The 26,084-nt window shown below is 39.9% G+C and overlaps 1 protein-coding gene across 1 annotated transcript in view; it reads left to right on the top strand.

The window, feature by feature from the left end:
• The first annotated feature begins 3,231 nt into the window (after nt 1-3,231).
• Nucleotides 3,232-26,084, top strand: part of LOC121527551 (2-lysophosphatidate phosphatase PLPPR4) — a 42,349-nt gene continuing 19,496 nt past the window's right edge. Inside the window, exon 1 of the mRNA XM_041814560.1 lies at nt 3,232-3,303. Within this exon, the coding sequence (XP_041670494.1) occupies nt 3,232-3,303 (72 nt within the window). The remainder of the gene's footprint in view (nt 3,304-26,084) is intronic.

Below are 26,084 nucleotides of genomic sequence, written 5' to 3'. Positions count from 1 at the left end.
TGCCTGGGATTCTGCTGCTCAAGATTCAACCCTCCCTTTTCACACTGGCAACATTAAATATTTAGGCATTAACATTTCCTCCAGGCTGTCAATGCTCACCATAACTCACTGACAAATGGTTACAAATTCTCAATTCACAAACCACCAAATTTTACTGGAACAAAACAATCTAGAATTTCACTTTCAACATTTCAGGATGCAAAATCACAAGGTGGCCTAGAAGCACTAAACTTTCTGCACTACTTCCTGTCAAATCAGTTACAGTATCTATACAAATTGACTCAACAACACAATCTCAATAACCCATGGCTGGATATAGAAAAAAAACATAAATCAAAACATTTTCTCAATGACCACTAACACAGATTTACAACTTATACAATATAAAATCATCCACAGAGCACACATCACCCAAAGGAAAATGTTTAAAATGGGACTAACTAATTCAGACACCTGTTCACAATGCATCTTGGGTACCACAGACAACTATCTTCATGCTGCTTGGACCTGTCCACCTGTTCACTCACTCTGGTTATCAGCCATGGAAAAACTCTCCACTATCTTGGGCTGCAGAATCCCAGCATCCCCATCACTCTGCCTGCTGGGGGACTTATCAAAGACCACCATCTCACCCAGAAACCCATTACTCATTTCTCTAACTATCACCAAGAAAATAAACTTTCAAAACTGGAAATCCAAACAATCCTGCAATATCAAACACTGGACCAACTTACTTACAGAATACATCTCAATAGAAAAAATGACAGCACACAGAAACAACAGTGTATCAGCCTTTAATGAAACTTTGAACTTATTCATTAACCATTTTAATGTCTATCTAAAGTCGAAACCTCACTAAAATTCCAAATTAACCACGTACATGTCCACAATCACACTTGATCGTGATACCCCTCCTTAACTCTATGCCCACCTCCTCCTTTTTTTTTTAAATTACTTTATTTTTTTTTCTGATTTCTTTTTTTTTCTCACTACCTTTGCCCAGCCACTGTCTAATGATAGTACAAATATTTGCTGTCTAATATCATCCATATATTATTATTACTATGATGATGATGATGATTAATATCATCATTGTTATTATTGTTATTGTTTTATCTTATTATTAGTATTATATTATTGTCATCATATTTTTCCTCTCTGTCTTTAAAAAGAATTCCTTAAGTTAAGTTATTAATTTTGGTTACTACTAAGGTTATTACTTAGGTTTTTGCTTTTTTTCCTGCTTTTCTTCTCTGTTCTTTTGTCTTTTTTCTCTCTTATACGTACTTATTTATCCATCATTCCACACATGTAATTGAGTGTCCCCTTTTTGATAAAAATATTTATTATATTTTTCCCCTCCTTTCTCTTTTTTTCCTTATCTTCAGTGGAATATGATGCTGAAGTTATTGTTATAATTATTATTATTACTACTACTATTGTTGTTGCTGTTATTACCACTCAAAATTTAATTTGTATCATAATTATTATCTAAAAAAAAACAATTGGTCAGTTAGCATACAAACACACAACTATGCACATGTCACTGATAATAATGTCTCATCTTAATCCTCATTCTTTGTTTTATTTATTTATTTATTTATTTTCATTTTAACAACCCACCAGGGTTCTAGGCAGTCTTAACTGGATTTTGGGGCGGGTGTGTCAGTCTTGGGGGGCTTTGATGGGGAAATATTACTCGGTTCTTGGCCTGCCAGCAGTGGGGCAGCAGCCTCCATTGGGTGTGACCTGGCAAAGGAGGCCTTACACACAGTCCTCACTTTGTTTGATTTTTGCTTGTTTTTGTTGTTTTCTTGTTATTTTTTCATGTATGTATTTTCACTTCATCACCAATAAAAAAAGAAAACAAGCCTCACCAACATATGGTCTTTTGTAAATGTGTTTTTTTTAATGACATCAATATTCAAGAGTGGAATCTAATCAGGATTTGATACTGTCATCTGAAAATTCTACCCTTGCCATATAAATATAATGTGTTAACATGTCAGTATAAGTTACTGACCAGTGTCCTTCTCATTTAGTGAAATCAATGATACAGAAAATCTACCTGCTCAGAACTTCTACCTGGCAGAAATCAGTCCAATACACTGTTATAGAGCACTGTCAAATTTAGGCTAACCTAGAGGGCCCTCTATCATGTTTGTCTACCATGAAGGCATCCAAGAGAGCACTTTTGCAATGTTTTTTCAAACATAAGTGCAGAGGTTGTCCTCAAGTAAAAGTAAAGTTACTTTGGATAAAATTATCAATTCAATTCAACTCAATTACTTACATAGAAGTAAAAGAAGTAACTGTTTTTAAAAAGGAGTGTCTAGAAAAAGGCTATGTTATACTATAAGATTGAAATATATATATATATATATTTTTTTTTTTTTTTTGCTCTGATAAGAGTGGTTATTGTTCAGGTTATTTTTTTAAATAGTTATCACAGCTTAACTTTATGATAGAACTTTGCTGACCTCCATGGGCCCCAATTTGACTGGGCCCGAGAAAACCTTTATCCCCCTTATGGTCGACCTTGCCTATGACAGTATTGCTTCCTTTTTTTTTTTTTTTTTTTTTTTTTTGTAACGTGTCACCCTGTTTTCTTTTGATTAAATGACAAAATTGTCCCTTGTTTCAGAATAGTGCTGCCGTTCCGCTGTTTAATATAAGAGGAACACAAAAGGACCCCTTTGTGCCAACCATGATCCCATATTAATTACTTCAGCGCGCTGTTCCCATAAATAACGGCAGCAGTCCGGACTGCATGGTAAAAAGGATGCAGAAGCGCACTCAGAGGATGCAGACTGCAGGGACAAACATTATTATATCTTTAATATGTAAAGCTGACATCTTGGCTTGCAGAGTCAGTCCCATCCATCCATTGTGTCAGCAGGCAAAGCCGTATGCTGTCACTATCTCCTCCAGCCAGTGCGCCTGCGCTCCCTCTCCTCCAGCTTCCTCCCTCCGTCGGTGTGTCTCGGTTGATCGGTTCTCCACCTGACAGCTCATCGGCAGACATGCACAGAACCAAGCCCAGGGCTTCTGAGCAGCAGTGATTAAAGGCCCCGGTGTCTAGAGTCTGGGCTGGATACTGACCGGCTGTTGTCCTGCGCATCGTGCTCCACGAAGCGGCATGGAGCGCTCCTGATCCCGGCAGGACGCCTGGAGAGCTCGAGCGATTCTTCCCCTCGTCACATCTTGGATCTGTTTGGATATTCGGAGGCCATGTCTGCAAGAGAAAAGGGGATCCTGACCAAAGACAGCGTCAGCTTGCTGCCCTGCTTCTACTTTGTAGAGGTGGGTTCAGAGGATGCTTCATGTTTCTTCTTCAGAGCAGCTCAAACAATGCCGCATGATGAGGATGTATGCTGATGTGCTCGTGCATAACTAGCTATTATCTATCTAATCCATTATGAGAATGACGTTTAAAAATAGCTGAAACTATTTCAGAATGTAGGTCAAAGGAATGTAAACATTAACACATAGAGCCTGCTGCCTGTGAATATGTGCATGAGGCCACTGGTATTTGTCCCCTCCAAAGCTTACCTATTATTTTCATACATTTCACTTGTAAAACAGTCACCTGTTGTTAGTATAAGCTAGATTTTCATGCAAAAACCTAATAGTGGCTGCTGTAATACAAAATCAGAATGCTTTTCTGCAAAAACACACACATTGCATGCATATTGCACACATGACAAGAAAATTAACACATGCACACACAAAGCAGACATTGCACTGTTGAGTAGCTTTAATGATGGGTCTGATGGGACACTATAAGCCAACATAGACTCAGTTAAAGCAACATGGCAACATCGGATTAAATTCTAGGGAGACATAACCTGTATCCTTTATTTTTTATTTTTAAAGAAATCATTTTGAGATCTTTGGGGAGAACCCAAATGGCTTGATGATTTCAAAGATTTAAACACAGATTGCATGCAGCTTGTGGTGACTGTCACTCATTCCCCTGCTGTGCACTTTATGCATGCTCTAATTCACCACTGGCCTGTGGCTCTTCAATCAAACTGGCATCATATATTATAGAGAAGCCTGTATACTGTATGATGGATGCTGCTGGGATTACAGCATCATGCTCACAGACTTACAGTTGTGACTTTGACGGGGAATTCCCTTGATTTTGTTTTGTTTTTTAATCCTTTCATTTACATTCCAATGCACTCTCATTACAGTTAACATGCCTGAGAAAGAAATTCAGCCTTGAGCTTTTCAAATCGCTAAAGCTGCTGTTCACTACAGGTTTTTCCCCCCCCCTCCGTTTTTACAAAGAGCGGGAAGCGTTTAAACTAGGTCAGTGCTGAAAGTTAATTCTACTCAGTGAACTACAACACTTGTGCATATAATTAGTCTGACTCAGGCTCATTCTGTGTGTGTGTCAGTGGCTGGTTTGCCAAAAAGAGTGAGGTGGTGGTCCGCTCAGCCCTACCTCATCCAGCCCCTTAGTCAGCCATGACTGCCACGGCCAACAATAGATGTAGGGAGGAGATCCAAGTCTGCCAATCATGATGTATACATTCTCCAGGGAGATTTATCTCTGCACAGCTCATGGCTTTTCACCTGCCATATAAATTCTTTATGCTCATAGCTTGGATCAGCTTTTTTCTGACTCTTAACACCAGACCTAAAAATAGCATGACCTGCCATAATGAGAGAGAGCGCTGTATGCATCTATAATCACAGTCCATATCTGATGTTGCAACCCAATCTTGCAAAGCAGATGGATTGTCCAGATTCCGTGTCTGTCATCAGGCAAATCCATCTTGCAAAATTCCAATCTGAAACAATTGCGCCAGCTCTGACAACCGACCTCACCAATCAGCGTCATTTGAGAAGACTGAGGCGTCAGCTAGGGCCGGGGTTTAGTTGTGCTGGAAGCCAATAGCAATGGCTTATACTGGTGTAGTGTTTAGCTTGGATGCACCTTTATTATTGCAGCAGTTTTATCAGAACTGGACCACCTTTCTTTTATTAAATGAAGCGCAAAGACCTGAAAAGAGAACTTTGTACCTCTCCTGACCGGCCTCAGCATGGGTTTTATCCACTGACAAGCTACACTGTTCATATAGCAGCGCCTGTCTGTCGAGCTCAGGTTACTACTGGATCTGTGCATGCCTGTGCTGCTTTTCATTTACCTCGGATGTTTGCACTGGGAATGATGTCACATCCAAGATGAGTGCATTCCATTTGATACCAGCTTGAAACTGGCGGTATTCCAACTTGAGTGTCAGAATTACAAGTTCATGGTGCATTTTTGTTGATGTCAACTAGGAAATTTCCAAAATTTTGATTTTAAACAGAACAAACCACTACTACCTCATTCTGCTTTTATGCTGTGATTGGCCTGTATTGAATGTGACAGACAGAACTTTTATCCAGTTACCTTCAAAGAATTAAAAAAAAAACTCATGCCCTTCCCAAACACTTTGAAGGGAGATTTCCCAGATGAATGTGAATATATCCCATCTAATGGAAATATGAAACAGTCTATCTGGAGTGTCAGTTAGAGATGATTGCCTAAAACCTGTACCAACGTGGCACCCATGCCAATACATCTGATACCTATAATTTGTGAGTGGTGTCAAAAATTAGACAAAAATGCCCAAATGTTAAGATGTATTAACTTTTGCTGATCCAATTTAACCTGTGACTTATTTTGTTGGTAAGTTCAGTAGCCACTAGTGCCTTTGACCTGTCTTACTTAACAAGGGCAACCAGGATGCATGACATTTGTTTACCTTTGCAGTGTGAAAAAGCTATGACATAAAGGCTGCAAGGACAGCCCTTCACTGGTGTTGGCTTTGGCCCACTTTACAATGTTGCCGTGTGGACACAAAACAACCCAAGGGAAAAATACAAAATATATATTTTTATCAACTAAATCAGAGCACATTTCCAGGTGTCCTCAGGCAAGATATGGAATTCCACATTGCTTCCAGTGGCTTAGCCATCAGGGAGTGAATATGCATGAATGGGATGACTCAATACTAATGGGCACTTTACAGTTCACCCTCTGCTATCAGTGAATGGATTTGTTAATGTGAAAATGGACTCTGAGCATTCAAAACACCAGGAATATCCTGCATAAATCCTGGATAAATAGATAACAAACTTTTCCAAAACTTAGTTTTCATCCCCTTGGATGTTTTAACATTTTACTGATTTTATCAATATTGAACAATATAATTTGGATTTTTTTTTTTTTTTTTTTGATAAAAAAAAAACTTTAATATCCAAATGAAAATAGATTAATTCAAAGTAATGAATAGTACTTAAAAATTATGTAAGGTGGAATAAGTGACTGCACAAATATTCAACCCCTTCATGTGAGAATTTAGTAGAGTCACCTTTGGCTGCAATCACCGCACTGAGTCTGTGAGGATAGGCCTCAACCAGGCTTCCACATCCGGACACTGCCATTTTACTCCATTCTTCTGTGCAAAACTGCTCAAGCTCTGTCAGGTTGCACAGGGATCGGGTGTGAACAACCTTTTAAAAGTCCTGCCTCTTCTCTCTATTGGATTGAGGTCTGGGCTTTGTCTCGGCGACTGCAGAACATTGACCTTGTTGTCTTTAAACCATGTCTGTGTAGCTTTCACAGTATGCTTTGGGTCATTATACTGGAAAATAAATCCTCTTACCCCACAGACTGAATTAGATTGTCTTCCAGGAATTTCCTATATTTACCCTCTACCTTTACAAGCCTTCCAGGGTCAGCTGCTTAGGAGCATCCCTGCGGCATTATGCTGCCACCACTGTGCTTCACAGTAAGGACAGTGTGTTTGTGGTGAAGTGCAATGTGTGTCGTCCACCAAACATAGCCTCTTGTCTGCACCATTTTGGTCTCATCAGATGAAAGAACTTTCTTTAACTTGACCATGGAGTCTCCCACATGCCTTTTGGCAGACTCTATTTGAGATTTAATGGGTTTTCTTCAACAGTGGATTTCTCTTTACCACTCTCCCATAAATCTTTGACAGGTGAAGAGCCTGGGCAAAAGCTGTCATATGCAGAGTCTCTCCCATCTGTTGAAGCTTACTCCTTCAGAGTAGTCATAGGTGGCTTGGTGGCCTCTCTCACTAGTCTCCTTCTTGCACGGTCACTCAGTTTGAGAGGACGGCCTGATCTAGGCAGATTTGCATGTGCCAAATTCCTTCCATTTCTTGATGATGGATTTAACTGAACTCTGGGCGATGCTCAGGGTGTCATATTATTTTGTATCCATCCCAACCTTTCCTCTGAGTTGCTTGGAATGTTCCTTTGTCTTCATGGTGTAATGATAGCCAGGAATACTGTTCTACCAGTGACCTGACCTCTCTGACACTGGCTGAGCCTCTGTTGAATTCGGTCAGTGATTGTAAAGAGGGTGAATATTTATGCAATCACTTATTCTATCTTGCATATTTTTTGTTTAATTGGCATTGCTTTGTAGACAACTGTTTTCACTTTGGCATTAAAGATTTTTGTATTCTTTTGTGTCAAAAAAGCCAAATTATATCGACCATGATTGATTTATAAACTGATTAATGGGTTCAAACACTTAAGGAGGTTAATACTTGTGTGTGGTGCTATTTGACTGGAAAAAGATTACACTGAGTGATATAAGGCAAGATGTGATGTTATGCCAATGAATTAGCTGAGTTCCTCCACTTCTTGGAGTTTATGTAATGGAATGGAAGAACTAAGGTCACATGCTATGACTATGATAATGCTATCAACAATAATGAGAGTTTTGAAATATTTTATTTCCACATGTGGCATCGAGGAGAGGCAGATATGATCTGTTCCCTGTAACAGGCTGACTGCTTTCAGTTTGTCTTTTAACGGGGACTGTTTTGTGAAGAGCAGTTAGGCTCAACTGTGGAGCCTCAGGCTGAATTTCCTTCAAAGTGGAACAAATGGTAGCATGAAGGCTGAACAACTGTTATCTAGAATTTGAGGAAAACAAAAGATGAAATAACACATAAGTGAAGGCATAGACATGGCCATTTGCTTATGAGCATTAAGAATATGAGGGACTGTTAGAAAAGATTAATGCTGGCCTTTCAGTTAAACTTGATTGAGAGCTGATCAATATCAAACTTTTAAACCAGGATCTTTAATATTTAAGTATCAGAGGCTGCAGCTGCATACATTTAATATGTGACAGATGATTAACAGTTTTCTATTCTGCTTCCCACCTTTCAGGTTAAGGCTGCATGTTATTCAGCTGTCTTTGCCAACAAACTGCAACAGTTTGGCATCCACAGTGATCGGTGATGACATGCAGTTAGAAAAGTTGAATTATAAATGCATGTATACATGTTAATCTGACTGGAAACATATTATGTCGTATTTCCTGAAGCCAGACTAACAAATATAGACAATGTGGGTCAATTTTACTTTTGCATATATACCTCACTCAGACCCAAAGTTGACTTACTGTTATGTGCTTGCTCCAGAGTTTCCACTAGTGATGCACCTATTGTGAAAATCAGGGCCTATGCAGATACCATTTTTTGTTTTTTGTTTTTTAACGTTTACTGTTAGTCGTTTGATATTGTTAATTGTTAACTTTCTCATCTAGGCCAAGGACTAATATTAAAGTCGTTTCGGGACTCTTACCAAGGTGATCAGGTCAGCAGCTGATAAATCTGATATGCTGACTACTCTCGTAAGCTGCTCAGATGGAGAGAAGTGTGATAAAGTTTTCAAAGTTAAAGGTCACATATAATGCAAAATATACTTTTGTAGGCTTCTCTAGCAAAAATATGGGCCCCTGGCCTGTGCACAATTTCCCCTAGAATCAGGACCCCACCTCCACTTTTCAGAAAATGTGTGCTGAAACAAGCCATTCTCAGATTTTCCCCTCATGATGTCATGTGGGAAACTGGCCCCGCCCCCAGTTTTGGTTGGCCCTCCCCATCTGGAAAGAAAGTTCCACCCTCCTCTCTTGATCCTGAGAGGAGGATCAGGTGAGCCACATCCGTTAAGCCACATTAATTTCCTGAGGGGGGCAGAATCAGACAGCTCATTAACATTTAAAGCCACAGACACAGAAACAGCTCGTTCTGAACAGGGCTGAAACAGAGGGGTTTTTAGACATGCAAAAATCCAATACTAGAGTGTTTTTTTTTTCTTTTTTTCTGAAACAATCTTCACAGGTATGTTTTGGGGACCTCTGAGCCCAAAATAAACTTGTCTCAAAGGGGTAAAATATGTGACTTTTCATGCTGTACAGTTAAAGTTGCAGGGAGGTTGTCTTCTTAGGCATATCTTTGGGGATAGTTTTGTTCCAAGAGGTTTTGCGTCAAGTTAAACACGTCATGAGTATAGGTGACGGAGATTGATTTAAGTGTCCAACTATCTTTTGGGTAATTCAACCACATTCAAGAATGCTGTGTGCTGCCAACTCAGCTGTTTGGACAGACATCAGGAGAATGTGTGTACTATGCAGCAAAAACTTGTCAGGCTGATGTCTGTCTGTTAGCTTTCACTCTCAACAGTATGCCCTTCAGATTTGTCCATTTTCCATGTCTGACCAACATTGGTAACGGTCATTGGCATGCGCCACATTTCTTGACAATGGGACAATGAGCATTCACAAGGCCACCATCAGTTCCACCAGTGCATTGGTTCATCACTAGTCCCACGCTGCCTTTGATCTTTAGGTTAACCAGCATACATTATATGCATAGCAGAAGTCATGTTGTCATCTGCTTCTGAATAGAACCACAAGTTAGAAGTGAAAAGGGTCATATCACAACTTGTTGCTGCAGTCTGACATACTTCTGTCAATAAATGGATTCTCCCCATGGTGCATGTATACCGGGACAAGGCCAGTCGTCCAATTAAGGATCCTAATTGAGCTATGACTGTTGCTCAACTTTACTCTGCATGTAGAGGTACCAGATGAAGACTGTCAGAATAGAGACTCCGTGGAAGAAGTAATTAATAGTATCACATATATTTTATTCTATTAATATAAATGGGTGATGGTCTTTAATTCTAAGATTGTTAGATACCATTTCTGGCCTACTGGGTCTTTGTGGCCTGTTTTGCCTTTTTTGTCTTCGATCAGACATCACATTTTTTTTCACAGCTGATGTTAAAGGATCATATATGCTCAATGTGCATATGAAAATAAATACATTAACCCTTAAAGACCTAGACCATTTTGGTTGACTTTTTCTATCAATCACCGTGCTTAACTCCTCTGTTTTTAAAAATCTTTTGGATGTGAAAGCAGAGGGGTCTGAAGACATTACTGACATTAAGACACTTCAAGGGCGGTGTGGATATGTAGAAAGAGGGGAGCCTGGCTCCAATCGTGTATTAAAAGTGTTCAAGTCTCATCAAAACTTCCCTACTAAAACCAGTCTATGGTTCATAACTGAAAGTATTCAGGACCATTGTGGGTGATGATTGACATAAGCACTGCAGAGTTATATGGAATTTAAATAGCTGCAACACTTAAAAAGATGTATAGAAAAAAACAGTTTTTCCAGTTTGGGCCCCAATTACAGCCCTGCCCTATGGTGGAAATTCACAGTTTGCTCAACTTTAGATGTCCATCTTGTCTAGAATAAGTACAACAAATTTGAAGATAATCTGATGAAATTTGTAGTTGGAGTTCCTTCAGATGTGACACCGGTAATGGGGCTCCAAAAACCACCAAAAATGAACAAAAGTTGACTTAATTGTTTGCAGTGGGCTTCCTGTAAATTATAGAGGATAGTCCCTGGATACTTTTTCTTTCGTCTAACTGTGATACATATGTGTACCAAGTTTCATGCATGTGGCTCTTACCCTCACCTGCATTTTGGGGGCCCCTGTGCAATGGACACAGTTCCACTACCTGACAAAACATTCCACTGGAGGACAATTTTCTAGAAGTTTTCTTTGACTTTTTAGATATATTAAGGCCCAAAAAACAAGCCACAAAGGGCCATAATATCCAAGACCACCTACAGTTTCAATAGGGTCCTCACACTGAGTTCAGTACTTAATGAACACAAAAGGCCCTGTCTATATTGGATTTTTTTTTCCCATAAATCAGTACTACTGGTCACCCTTTATATCTGTTGGTGGGTTTTACAAATTATAAAGCAATAATAGGTGTCAAAAACATGCTTACTATGACCATTCAGTGTTACATTTTTGAAAAATATGTTTTTTCATTACCTGAAACGTAGGGATTTTGGAGGTTTTGACCCAATGCTAGCAAAGTTACTTCTGAGTCCATAAGACTATTGCACATATAGGATTCAATGTCAGCTGTTTGCACCGCCTGCAGAGTGCTCTTGATGGTCCCTGTGGCTCATGCATTGCATTGTCAATGGTCATCAAACTTATCATCAGCTACTGAAGTTTACACGTCAAAGACTTACATGGAGATCCCTGAATGCTTTTAAAAGCATGGCCTGTTGTGTATGGATGTTTGAGATTGATGAGTTGAACAGTTGCCATGCATGTCACTAAAGTAGTGTACAAATATGTGCAAAAACATTCGTATTTCACACACTGACGACTGTTATTAAAGCTGTTTCTCAAAGGAAGAGGCAGCCTACAATAGACATTAGTGTGATATGTTCTCTCAAATCAAAGTGGAGAAAAGCCTGCAAGTTCAGCTTTTTGCAGCTTTTTTTATTTGCATTGATCTGAAACTGTCAGCTTTACATCCAACACTGAAAACTTAAATCCGTTGATTCCATGACATGCAGAAAGAGGAAGGGTTGAAAGATATATATTTTTAAACTACCAAGACAAAAGAAGAAGTTAATTGTGATAAAGAACATGTGGCATAGATTGGGTCTGCATTTGACAAAGTGGGGGGAATAAACGCGAGACAAAGAGAATAAGGCTTAGAGAGGAGGTTGGGAGTGAGAGTTAGAAGATGTAGGGCAATGGAGCATCTCTGCCGAGCTGAACTCTTCCCAGAGGAGGAGAAGCTTCTCAGAGAAAGGGAGCGTAAGAAACACTAAGTCATTCTGCTCTGTGATTTATTTCTCTGCCTTTCCTTCACTCTGACTGCTCCGTGTGCTGTATGAACCATCAGAAGATTCCCTCATCAGTCAGTCAGTGAAATCAGCCAGGTTGTTCACAAGCCACTAAAGCAGTTCACTTGTACAGGGTTGCTCATAATTCTCCAAATCTGACGTTTGATTTAACATTACTTTTAAAGGACACCATTTCAGATCCTATCATTTACTTCAGCTCTGATGATGATGCCAGTGAACACATTTCACTGCACAATAATTTTTGACCACTGCTTTGAAGATGAAAGGATTTGATATTTGAAGAGTCTTTGTTATTCACTTCATATTTTAGGGATGATGCATGTTGAAAAAAAAATGCACTAAAGATGACAAAATTGGCCAGAATTAAGATTACAGGATACGGCAGCATCCAAAGTAACTGTGTCCTTGTAACCACAGGGGAAGGGGAAAACCTTTTAAAGAAATGTCGGAGGGTGATTGGATGAAAATTCTGTCATTACATGCCAACCAGAGCAAAGTGTGTCTGTCTGTATATTTCCATCGCCCCGTTTGCATTTTTTTGTCATTTTTAATCAATTTTTGCTGCTTTTAGCCCATTTTGTTGCTTCTTTTTGCCACTATTATCTCATTTTTGAGATGTTTTGTGCTATTTGCGCTTTTTCCCCCTTGTGTACCACTTTTTGCCCATTTAAGCTGCCTTTTGCCATTAATGCCACTTCCTTTTCATTTTTTGCTATTCATTGCTGCCTTGTGCCCATTTTCCCACCTTTTTCCTGGTTTTTGCCAATTATAGTCACTTTTCACTCATTTTTGCTACATATTTGTTGTTTTTTGACCATTTTTGCCCCCTGTAGCTCATTTTTTTTTGTCCATTCTCACCCATTTTTGCCACTTTCACCCATTATTTTCCCCCTTTTCACCAATTGTTGCCTCTTTTTGGCCATTTTTGCCACCTTTTATTTATTTTTATTGCCACTTTAACCTTTTTCTGCCACTTGTCACCACTTAGATTGTGGCACTTGCAAAGATATTTTTCAACAATTTGGCTCTTTGGTTGAGCAGGGTTGAGTGACACTGCTTTAAATAAAGAAATGTTGTCCAGCTCTGATAAAACTGCTGCTAAATGGTGCTGATTGGTCCGGCTCAAAGAAAAGAAAGCTGGACTAAAACAACCAGCTTTCAGACCCATCGTAAGCTCAGAGCATCTTGGCGTCTCTCCTATTTTCCATGTCAGGCATTTGTCATGTTCACGCCCAACGCTCACACTGTTTAAATATGAAATAAACTTGTACTCCCATTGGCCCATAAGTGTGTTTGTCTTAAAACAATGAGAAGTCAGACACAAAGCTGTGCGTTCTTATCTAGAGGACATAGAAAAGGGCTGCACCTTAGACTGCTTTATGACAAGAAGCATTGTTACAGCAAAGAAATAATCAGCTAAACACAGGTGTCCTTACTTTTGTGCTAAGTCTATATTATCATTTAACTCATATGTGCTCTATTTATAAGAACTTACTAATAAAGTTACCAGGCTACACAAAAACAGAATCATCCAGCCTTCATTATCACTGGTTGGGTTTAAAGTATTGCTTGGATTTGAATTTTTCATAGCATACAACCTCTGTAAGAGCCATTATGCAGAAATCTTTCCAAATTGTCAACTGTTTCAGTAGTTGGCTAAATAAAGGTTTGTAGTTGCATTCTGACTTGCAAATGTCAATTATGCACACTACACAGACAATCAAGAGTTCCAACAGAGAAAATAAGGAAAATTATAAGTACAGCCTTCTTTTATTTGATGCTGAGCTCACAGATGTTTAATTATCTGTCCTGTCAGGGTGTCTTGAGATTGTAATAATTAAAAAATAATTTTGTTCCTCATGCAGAAGTCTCTACCATGTCATTTTAGATGCTTTGGGATTTTTCTCCCATCCTCCAGCAGCATCTTTCATAGAGTATTGTGTGTATTCTGTGTTCAGAATAGAAGGAAATAAGAAAAGTGAGCCAGAATCAGTCCAGTTTACTTAAGAACATAAGATGAAATCCTCTGGGTAAATGCCAACACATGAGCCTGCAGGCGCACCTGGCTCTTAAAGAGAGAGTTGGCACTGATTGGTTTGATTCGTGCTTTTCTCAGAAGCAACCTACATATCGCTGGCATCAGCCCAAAACCTTGTACTGTATGTCCAAAATCACTTTTGAGAGAATGTAAAAAAAACAGGAATTTTCAAATAATTTAACCTAGAATGGTCATAGTTCACGTTCACATATTGCTTTATTATTTGTTAAACCCACTCACAGTTGCAAAGGTTAACCGGTAGCAACAATTTGTGAAAAATAAAATAAAATCATGAAAAACAGAGATGCAAGGTTTTGGCCTGATGCCGGCCATATGATCAACAAACAGAATTTTCCCCTCTTTGCTGTCTGTGCCTGTGCCAGATTGTGCACTATATCAATTGCAGTATGTATCCCAAATCATCTACACCATGTGCTTTAGACAGCATGCTTTAATGCACGGTTACTCAATGTGTGGCTCTTGAGCCACATTTTGCTCTTTTGTGATAATTTTTGGCTCTTTGAAGTATAAATTTGAAATATTATTCCCCCAGAAAACTTTAAAAAGGGAAACTTTGACCCCAGGAATGATCCATTGCAAGTCACATTAATCAGTTTGTTTCCCACACATATACAGTAGGCTTTGATTTTATTCTTTTGTATATTTCCATTGCCCGTATCTGCAACTTTTTGCTACTTTTGTTTCATTTTTGCTGCTTTTATCCCATTTTGCCACATTTATCCTGCTTTTTGCTATTTGCGATTTTTTCCCATTTAAGCTGCCTTTAGCCATTAAATCCCACCTTTTCCCCCATTTTGCCACTGATTGCTCCCTAGTGCCCATTTTCCCCCACCTTTTTTTTTTTTTTTTTTTTTTTTTTTTTAAGATTTATTTTTGGGCCTTTTCATGCCTTTTTTTGATAGAGGAAGGACAGTGGATAGACTCGAAACAAGGAAGAGAGTGGGGAGAGACATGCGGTAAAGGGCCATAGGCCGAATTCGAACCCTGGTCGCCCGCATACATGGGTAGCGCCTTAAACCACTCGACCATCTGCGCTCCCTTTCTCCACCTTTTTGATGCTTTTTTCCCATTTTAGTCACTTTTCACTCGTGTTTTGCTACATATTTCCAGTTTTTTGACCATTTTTGCCCCCATGTAACTCATTTCTTTGTCACTCCTCACCTGTTTTTGCCATTTTATGCCCATTTTCCCCCTTTTCACTGATTTTTGGCACTTTTTTTGCAGCTTTTTGACCATTTTTGGCACCTTTAACTTATTTTTTGCCACTTTAACCCTTTTTTGCCGCTTTTCACCACTTAGGTTGTGGCTCTTGCAAAGATATTTTTTCAACAATCTGGCACTTTGGTTGAGCAAGGTTGAGTGACACTGCTTTAAAGGTCACTTATTCTACCCCTTTAAGACAAGTTTATATTGTCTCAGAGGTCCAGAAAACTGTGAAGTGTCTGTGAAATCTGTTGCAAAAAATCACTCCAGTATTGGATTTCTGCAATGTTTAAAAACCTCTGTTTCAGCCCTGCTCAGAACGACCTGTTTCTATGTCTGTGGCTTTAAATGTTAATGAGCTGTCTGACTCCGCCCCTCGCAGGAAATGGATGTGGCTTAATGGATGTGGCTCCCTGATCAAGAGGAGGATCAGGAGAGGAGGGCAGAACTTTCTACCAAGCAGGGAGGGCCAATCAAATCTGGGGGCGGGGCTAACTCCCCAAATGACATCATGAGGGAAAATCTGAGAACGGCTTGTTTTAGCACACATTTTCTCAAAGGAGGAGAAAGAGATGGGGGGAGGAATGGATTTTTCTGATTCTTGGGGGGATTGTGAACAAGCCAGGGGCACATATTTTTGCTCAAAAGCATAAAAAAGTGCATTTTTCATAATATGTCCCCCTTAATTCCTTCAAAATAGGGCCCTTTGTGCCATTCCTAAAGGATAATAACAAGGATTCTGTGGACAAATGCGCTGTGATTATGTAAAGTGTCTTCCCGGAGCTGTTTGTACTGGGAGATAGTAACAAGAAAATGAATCTGTTAAATCATTGCGTCTCCCTATGTTGGCAGTAAAGAGCCTTCATCTCAGAGATATTTGAATAGTTAGCACTCGGACACTGTCACTGAGTAAACTCTCTATCTGTTCAGTTGGCTCGACACTTACCAAAAATAACTGCCAGCTAAAGCCCACTAGAGCCTGTGTTCCATTTTACACATCTATTATTTAAACTGCACTGTCTCTTTCCTGTTCTCTCATCTCTGTAATCACTACGGGCCCACCAGGAACACTTGGGAGCCCGTGGAAGGATTATTGTCAGGAAAAGTTTCTGAGGTCTATTGCATGGCTGAAAGCTGAAGAGTTACATGAATTCAAACACTTAAGAAAGGTCCACAGAGCAGAAAAACAAATCTATACTCCAGATGAACTACAGAGATAGTTTTTATAGGGATGAATATGCAAAATGTAATGTTTGACCTGAGGGTTCAGTACTAGTCTTAGGGGTCATTAAAGATCCATAAGTCCACTGAGGAGCATGAAACTGCTCAGCTTGTTGCATTGAAATAGACTTCAATTATTTATATTCTTATAAGGTTATGCTATTGTTGGAGAACTGCAAGTGGAGTGGTAACAGTACTGATACCAATACCACTATATTCACTCAATTTTTCATTGTAAAAAAACACTAATTGTGCAACGAGCAGCTGAGTCAAGGTGAACAGGGAGAGGAGCAGGGAGTTAGACAATCTAGTAGTTGTTTAACATTTGGGGCTTCATTTAAAATAAATGATTTGGGCTCACTGTGGGCTCCCTTGAGAGTGTCAAACCTTAGGTAACCACAGACAGTGACAAGAAGTATGTGAACCCTTGAAAGGATCTAGTTTCCTGCATTAACTGGTCATCAAATGTGACCTGATTTGCATCTAAGTCACAAGTGTAGACAAACACATTGTGCATAACCTCACACCACACAAGCAATTATAATATTTAAAGTCTTTATTGAACCTTCAACATTCATAGTGCTGCTGGAAAAAGTAAGGGAACCCTTGATTTAAAGACTGGTTGAACCTCCTTAAGTAGAAATAACCTCAACCAAGTGTTTCCAGTAGCTGCTGATCAAACCTGCACAACATTCAGGAGGAATTTTGGACCATTCTTCCTGACAGAACTGCTTCAGCTTGCCCATATTCTTCTGCTGTCTGGTGCTAACGGTTCTCTCGAGGTCATTCCACAGCATCACTAGTTGGGTTTCCATTACAGTTTTTGCAAAATAAAAGTGATATTTCCTAAATTTCGACTGAGTGCAATTGCGCTTTGAATGTGCTTCTATGAAGGGGAATTTTGGACATGAGCCTTGTAATTCTCGTAAAATCTCATCTCCCAATATTCCACTGCAAGGAAGCTGGATGTCTAAAACCTGTTTCGTGTTGGTACGGTTATGATTACATCTGTCTTGATCATTTTGAACAAAAGACGAAGGCAATAGATGATAGTTCAGAGGCAAAGTCTGTATGTAAAGCAAATGCCAGGTATAAGGGTAGAAGTATGATGTTAAGTCTCGTCTCCTCTTCTTTTCACATATACTGCGCCATGTTGTCTCGGAGTGAACTGGTCATGTGACACCATACATCGCGTCCTGTGACTTGTAAATCTGGAAAAAGTGTTTCCATTGCACTTTCGCAATATATTTCTATATCAAAACGTCAGAAAATACTCCTCATTAGAGCGTTAAAATTTGTAGAGATATTTGAGAGATTTCTTGAAATTCAGGTGTTTCTATAACCAGTTTTTTATTGTGCTGTTTGGTTTTTGTGCATTTCTAAGGGTAAGTGAAATGCAGCTTCTATTGGATTCAGGGTTTGGCTCTGACTAGGCCACTCTGGATTCCTCTCAATGATGGAGAGTGGCCCAGACCCTGAGGTAGCAAAGCAGCCCCAAATCCTGATGCTCCTCAGTTAAGGTCAGTGTTTATGGCTCAACCATATGAAAGACACTGGGCAAAAATGGCATCATGGGAGAGTTCCAAGGCCAAAACCACTGATGCCAAAAAAAGAACACAAAGGCTCGTTTCACATCGGCCAAGAAACATCTTGATGATCCCCAAGACTTTCGGAGAAATATTCTGTGGACTGACAAGACAAAAGTTGAACTTTTTGGAAGGTGTGTGGTCCGATACATCTAGTGTAAAAAACAACACAGCATTTGATAAAAAGAACATCATGCAGTCAAACATGATGGTGGCAGTGTGATGGTCCGGGGCTGCTTTGCTGCTTCAGGACCTGGACCACTTGCTGTGATTGATGGAACAATGAATTCTGCTGTCTAACAGAAAATCCTGAAGGAGAGTGTCCGGCCATCAATTCGTGCCCTCAAGCTCAAGCGTTCTTGGGTTATGCAGCAGGACAGCGACCCGAAACAAACAGACAAGTCCACCTCTGACTGGCTCCAAAAACAAAAAATTAAGGTTTCTGAGTGGCCAAGTCAGGGTCTGGACTTCCCTCCAATATGGCTGAGTTAAAACAATTGTACGAAAATGAGTGGGCCAAAATTCCTCCACAGCGATGCAAAAGACTCATTACCAGTTTTTGCAAATGCTTGATTTCAGTTATTGCTGCCAAGGGTGGCACAACCAGTTATTAGGTTCAGGGGGCAATTACTTTTTCAATTAGGGCCATATAGGTTTGATTTTTCCCTTAATAAATAATATCATCATTATGAAACTGCATTTTGTATTTCCATTTGTGGTAAATTGCACCTTTGTGTAAATTAATCATGAATTAAAAGAAACAAAAGGCTTTGAAATGAATTAGAATAGAATAAAATACAAAGTAAAAAAAAATAGGTCAAAGGTTGACTCAGGAATTGATCCGGCCTAAATCTTTGTAAGCCAGAAAAGAAAAGTGATGAGGAGGAACAATGTAGAGTCATATAGATCAGACTGACTTGGTGGTGGTAGCTTTGTTCTCATAGACTGGGCCTTTTAAAGGCTATCCTCATGTACTAATGGTCACACTCAACTCTGACCACTCTTAACAAGCCTGATAAAAGCAGATCACATCACTCTTAACATTATCTGGACATCTGTGCACTGTTTTCAACATTCCTCCCGACAAACAGCAGCACTCCATCTTGGGCTCATATAGCCCGCAGACACAGCATTGCAAATTGCCTCCTAAGCATGTAAATGTGGCATCATAAAATGCAAATGCTGTTATTTTTCATGTAGAAAAAAACAGCTACTTGCCAAGGTTCATAATGTCTGTTTTCTTCCAGAAAAGGGTAATATAATAGTGGTGAAACAGAACAGAGGATACGTCATGACGGTTAGGACCCAATCGGCGAGCAACTGTGGGCGTAAGCATCATCGGCAAAGAGCTTCCTGTTTCTGTGGTACCAGCTCAAAGCAGCCCACAAGTGGCTTTCATTTGCTGTGCAGCTTTTGGCCTAAAAGCAGCAACATTTACATGTCCTTACTTAATCAGAACTGAGGCATTTTTTCATACAAGTGCCAACACTACTTTCGTCAGAAGTAAGTGGCTTTGTTTCTAACTTTAAAACATGACAAATTGACATCCCACAGTGGAGGTGCTGCCATTGTTAGTACAAAAAGTTAGCACTTCTAAAGAACACTTAATTTACACTGCTAACCTATTTTCTAAAGGAAGCTTTGATGCTGGTTTAGGGTTATTCACATTCTAAACTGCACTCACATAAAACCTGACATGATGGTGAATAATTTTCTTTCTGCACATTCCTTATTGTCACCATGATTTTTTTTTTCTCCACAACAAATTAATGGAATCAGTCGAATGTGTGGGGAGATTGAAGCATATCAAACACGATTAGCTGCCACTGGCCTACTCGAATCACACAGCACTTTCAAAATAACAGGATATGACATCAAATATCCTGCAGAAATCTACTTTGAAGTATTCCTCTAAGAGATGCTTCATCTGCAGAGCATGAGCAGTGCGGGTGCTGATGCCACTGACCTATATTTCTCAATTCCACGAGCTGAGATGCCGGACGAGAGGTGAGGGAGGCTGACGGTAAGCCAGGAGAGAGACCTGAGAGCGGGGGAAGGGGACAGTGTGGAAATCAGTGGGGGGTGTATGAGAGAGTGTCAATGGAGAACATACACCAGGATGAATGCTGTTTTATCATGCTTCATGCATTCATCCATTCAAGATACAATGCTCTGTCTTTTAAAGCTTATTTAATGTGAAGATTTAAAAAATGAAATGCAAGACCTCTCATCTATCGATGTACCTATGTCACTGATTGAGCTTCAATGCCAACATTGACATTGTGAGTGGGAATAATTTCTATTTAATCTAAGGCACTTCTAGGTTTTCCAGACTTTGAAAAGTCAGCTTTAAAGATCCTTTAAAGATTATTCTGACCCACATCCTGTGCAACACTTTCAGTAGCATCACTCGCCCTCTGCTGCCACACTGTCTTGATATGGGTCGACTGAGGCGCAGTAGGGAGAGTCGGTCATCTTGCAATCAGAAGGTCATGGGCTTCAACCCCCAGCTTCTGCAGTCACATGTTGACGTGTCCTTGGGTAAGATGCTTTACCCCAGTTTGCTCCCACTGCTGCGTCGGTGGCATGTAAATGTGTATGGATGCATTAGCTAATACTGATGGCCAGTTCTCTACAGCAACCACTGCCGAGAGTGGTGAATACACGGTGTGGATAATGAGACTTCGCTTATGAGAATAAAACCACATGGTTCACAGTCACACAGAGTGTGGTTGAGTATTCTCACTCAGTACAAGGGTTGGCTGGAAAGTTCATAGTCTGACCAAGAGGGAGTTACACCACAGCAATGAAACTTTGCATGCATTAAATCCAACCTTTACTGATACTAACTACATTGTTTGGTTCCAGATAAACCCATAATGATGGAGTAATTCAGGACTTTGAAAAGCAGTACTAGAGACATTTCAAGAATATGGATAAAAATTGGCACCTTGATGTTATCAAATATCTGCAGAATAAGGGTTTAGCCCTCAAGGGCATTCATGCTGACATGGTTGCTACATTAGGGGACGATGCTCCAGCTTTATTAACTGTACAAAAGTGGGCAACTGAATTCAGAAGGGGTAGGCAGAGCCTTGAAAATGACCCAGGATCTGGAAATCCTGCCACAGTTTATGTGTTTTTGCTTAAAAGTTGAGGAAGGCATTGAGATGTGTGGTGAAACTGAACAATAAAGCAGCTGAATCTTTTCTGACATTACTGCTTGTCACGTGCACATGGGTATGAGTGGCACCAAAGATTTTGCGAAGGCAGAGAGGATGAACAAGATGATGAACGTTCTGGGCGCCCATGCACATAAAAAAACGTCTGAAAACGTTCGACAAATTGAACAAATTGTTTGAAAGGATTGATGACTCAGTATAAGAATGATAGCAGAAATGGTCCATCTATCTATCTTCTTTCACTTATCCAGGGTTGGGTTATGGTGGTAGCAGGTTGAGCTAGTCAACCCAGACATCCTTCTCCCCAGTAATACCAACTCCTGAGGCGTTCCCAGACCAGACAGGATATATAATCTTCCTGAGGTCTCCTCTCAGCTGGATGTGCTTGGAAAACCTCCAAAGGGAGGCGTTCAGGAGGCATCCTGATCAGATGCCAGAACCACCTCAACTGGCTCATTTTGATGCGAAGGAGCAACGGTTCTACTCCTAGTTCCCCCTGGATGTCTGAGCTCCTTACCCCATCTCTGAGGCTGAGCCCAGCCACCCTCTGGAGGAAATTCATTTCGGCCACTTGTATCCAGGATCTCATTCCTCCAGTTATTACCCAGAGTTCATGACCATAGGTGCGGGTTGGGAGGATATGATCCTGACAAAACAGCAGTAAATTCATTGAAAAACGCCAAGGATGAAGAAAGCATGACAACGACCACAACGTATTTGATTTTTAAGGAGATTTTTATTTATTGTCTGTTGTTTATTTCTAAATTATCCTGTAACTGACCAAGTGTTTTTAGAATAAAACAATGAACTCCCAGCAGATAAAAGACATGTCAGTATTCTTAACTAGGACAAAATATGATTTGCATTATTTGGATGACTTAATCTGCTCTGTTGACAAAATTCATCAGCAAAGTGCTGCAGGGTATGTTCAGTGTGTGAAGAAGGGGGCGTTGGGGAAGCATGTTGAGATTACAACCATATGAATAAACATTCATAGAAAAGAATGTTCAGAGAACATATTAGGTTGCTTAAATAAGTCAATGAAGTTCTACAAATAATTACTACATACTCTATATGTCAATAATCTGACACGTATATGTCTTTGATTGAGGGTATTTCTCTTATCTGTCTATCCAGTCTCTTTCTTCAAATGTCATCATTGTCTTGAAGTAACCACTCATTTTGGATAAAATTCCTTCTACTTGATAACAAAATAATTCTGTTTGTAAGGAATGATTGAAGCATTACAGCAAGACAAGGAAACTAGTGTATAAGTGAGTAACTGCTCATGGGAGCATCAAAGAGACAAAAGGAAGGAGGTCTGCAAACAGAGGCTCTCTGTGTAGTTGTATGTGTAGAAGTGGCTCGGCTCCCAGCAGGAGTGTGCTGACTTGAAGAGATCCCCATGTATTGGGCTCCTAGTTGGGCCCTCCTCGTCACGCTGCTCTACTTAGCATTAGCTGAGCGAGCAGCAAGCCTGCTACTGTGTACCAGTGAATCAGGGTATTAAGCTGTGCGATAAAGCCTGTGGTGCTGCAGGCCACATTCGGCTCCTACTGACGCATCTGACTGCAGTCCTCAGTGGAACCATTTCTGCCTTCAATTACACTCGGCTTTCTGCCTACATATGCACCTCACTTTTTCTTGTTAGCCTTTAATGGAGCACCACAGAGCCTGGGGGGCTCTAAGAAAACATTTATGGAGGAGTTTTGACACAACAGAACCACAGAGTTCCTGGTTAATTTAGAATCATCAGCATCTGATGTACGATTTCCTTTTTTACTGAGTCTCAGTGAGAAATCGTACAGCTCAAATGTGCCTTAGGTTCTCATATTTTCTCCGAGACACAGTTGTATTTCCAGTCTTTACTGAGATGTAAGTTTTATTCACATGACACAGTTATGTCCTCTGAGTCCTTATTTTTTTATGTTTATGGAGGGTTATTTATTAAACTGCTGTTATGCCCCTGCACCAGCAGAGGGGGCAGGATGTCTGTCTATAGGTCATACTTCATTAGATTTAGAGATTTTCATTAAGCTTTGCAAAAAAGTGTCAACACAATCTGGCTGCAAACCACAGCTTTTAGACACCCCCCTTGCAGACCACCACTGTGAGGATGGAAATACAACTTTCAAAATAAAATCATATTAAACTTTAGGTCAAGGCAAAGGTAAAGTTTAGGAAACGACAAGTTAAAAGTCGAAAACCTGACCTGTTTGCAAAACATTCTAATGCAGCTAATGTAGCTAAAACTAAAGCACACAACGCTACATTGGCTACTAAGCTATGTAGGTGGCACAGCTAGGTATCTAATGCTAACATAGCAAAAGCCTAAGCTAACAAGGCTTAGCTTATGCTACATTGCTTATGCCAATGTAGTTATGTTTGCTTGAGCTTTAGCTATGTTAGCTACATAGATATATTGCCTATGTAGCTAATGTAGCTATGTTATCATTAGGTACATTTGCTGAAGCTATGTTTCTAGATCAAAAGTAGCTGTAGTGGCCTACATGGAAACATTGACTATGTAGCTATGTTAGCATTAGCTTAAGGTAACAAAGCTAAAGTGAGCACTGTTCACATAGCTACTTCTAAAATAGGTCCATTATTTATTTTATTGATTTAACCTTTGTTTAACCAGATAAAACCCATTGAGATCGAGATCTCTTTCACAAGGGTGACCTGCTCAAGAGGTCAGCAGCACACGTCATAATAAATAATACATATTCAATATGTTAGACACACAACACACACAACACAACACACAATAAAAATAATCAGAAGTAGATCACATTTGAAAGTGCAGCAGTAGAAATCACAATAACAATTTAAAAAACACAAGAATTCTTAGAGATTTTCCTCAAACTTTGCAAATATCCTCTCTGACTCAAAGATCTGGTTATATTTTGGAGGCAAAAGATCAAGATCATTGGGCCTCATCTTAACTCATTTGTTTGTAAAAATGCATCTCAAACAAGTCAATCTTATGGACATAGTATCAAATAATCAAATTACTTCAGTCCATTTCTTTATAAACTGAATATTAATCCTAATTCAGACACAGTCTGTCCTATGACATGAGAGGTCTGCTTGTTTGGTCGAGGAACAGCTAAAAGTTTCTAAAATTATGCAGAGAAATGGCCCAGTCCATGGAACGTGCAGGGATGTCAGGGATTTAGATAGTATATGGACATGCAGAAAAATGACTGTAGTGTCAGAGTTCAAAAGTTGGGGTTTCATTCAGCAGGAGAAGAGCTTGGAACTTTATGTGCTACTCTGCAGATTAAGTGCTTTCTGCAATGAATCTCTCTCTTTATCTCTTCTCACTGGGCTCTGTATAGTTAATGTACTGATCCAGGGCAGGTGAAATAAACCCAGTGTCTGATCAGATATTGTATAGACGAGTTGCTATTTTACAGCCTTAAACAACACTTAATGTATACTTATGGCAAGTTGTGAAGATTTATGAATTCATCATCAGTTGATGCTCCATGTGATGACATGGGTACTTGACATATCCATGCTCAGGTCTGGATGTGCTGAACAGTGTGTGTGCAGGCTTAAAGGTGGCTTCAGCAGGGTAGGAATACAGATTGCCCAGTTTTAGCGCGTTGATCATTTAGCTCCAGAAATCAAAATAAGGGGCTGCACGATAGCGTCAGGGGTTAGCGCTGTTGCCTCACAGCAATAAGGTCCCTGGTTTGCTTCCCAGTCAGGGCCTTTCTGTGTGGAGTTTGCATGTTCTCCCCGTGCATGTGTGGGTTCTCTCCGGGTACTCCAGCTTCCTCCACCACCAAAAACATGCTCATTAGGTTAATAGATCACTCTAAACTGGCTGTAGGTGTGAGTGTGAGTGTGCCCGGTTGTCTGTCTCTGTGATTGACTGGCGACCAGCCAATGACAGCTGGGATAGGCTCCAGCCCCCCCATGACCCCCAACGGGACAAGCGGTACAGAAAATGGATGGATGGAATCAAAGTAAGATCCTCATCCTGTTCTGTTGGCTTTCTTTTCCCATCATCTTCCTTTAAACTCCTGTGAAAATGTATGAAAATGATTACAAAACGAAATGAATATTAATGCCTCCGAATGACCTGGAAAAAAAAACAAACAAAAACAATGGTGGGTGTGCAGTGCAGTTTTTTTTTAAGATCCTTCAAAACATCACAACTTGCACAGAAACTCTTTAGAAGGCCTGCTGCAAAATATGCATGTGGATGTGTATGGATTCTAAATACTGCCTGTTTGTTCTAACAGCTACCTTTTTGTGTTCAGATCATCAGCATCAGCATTTTTTTTCATCAGAATAATTATCTTGGTAACACTTAGCAATAAAGTACAGATAAATCAGCATAGTGGTAAGGTATTTATGAGTAAATAGCTGCTAATCAGCCATGGTAAGATGGAGTAACCAATGATTGATTTGAGACTGGGTAGCCACACACTTTACAATACAGGACACAAAATCAATAACTACTGAACACTACTGAATTTCTGGAAGTGGTCCAGAGCTTTGGTGGTGCCTCTGGTGAAGCACTGTGTCAGGACTCCTCAGCTCTACAGCTCCTCTGTCTCAGTGCTCTTCACAGGATTGCATACCCATTGCTAAAATGCCACCGACTCATAGCACACATTACAGTGACACTGTGAAAGGTCAGTGGTGAAACTGCTGCAGTGAGCCATTCAGTATGTCCAAGACAGACATTTACATAACCAGGACCACAGAAAGCTCCAGCAGTTTATTGAACTGAGAGAAAAACATGAGTTTTATTACTCCCAACTTATTTAATACTAGGGATTGGGCTGCTGCG

The sequence above is a fragment of the Cheilinus undulatus genome, linkage group 19 (genome assembly GCF_018320785.1).
Source record: "Cheilinus undulatus linkage group 19, ASM1832078v1, whole genome shotgun sequence".
Lineage (NCBI taxonomy): Eukaryota > Metazoa > Chordata > Actinopteri > Labriformes > Labridae > Cheilinus > Cheilinus undulatus.
Note: the sequence above shows the minus strand (reverse complement) of the source record. Positions and strands in the feature narration are given on the sequence as shown.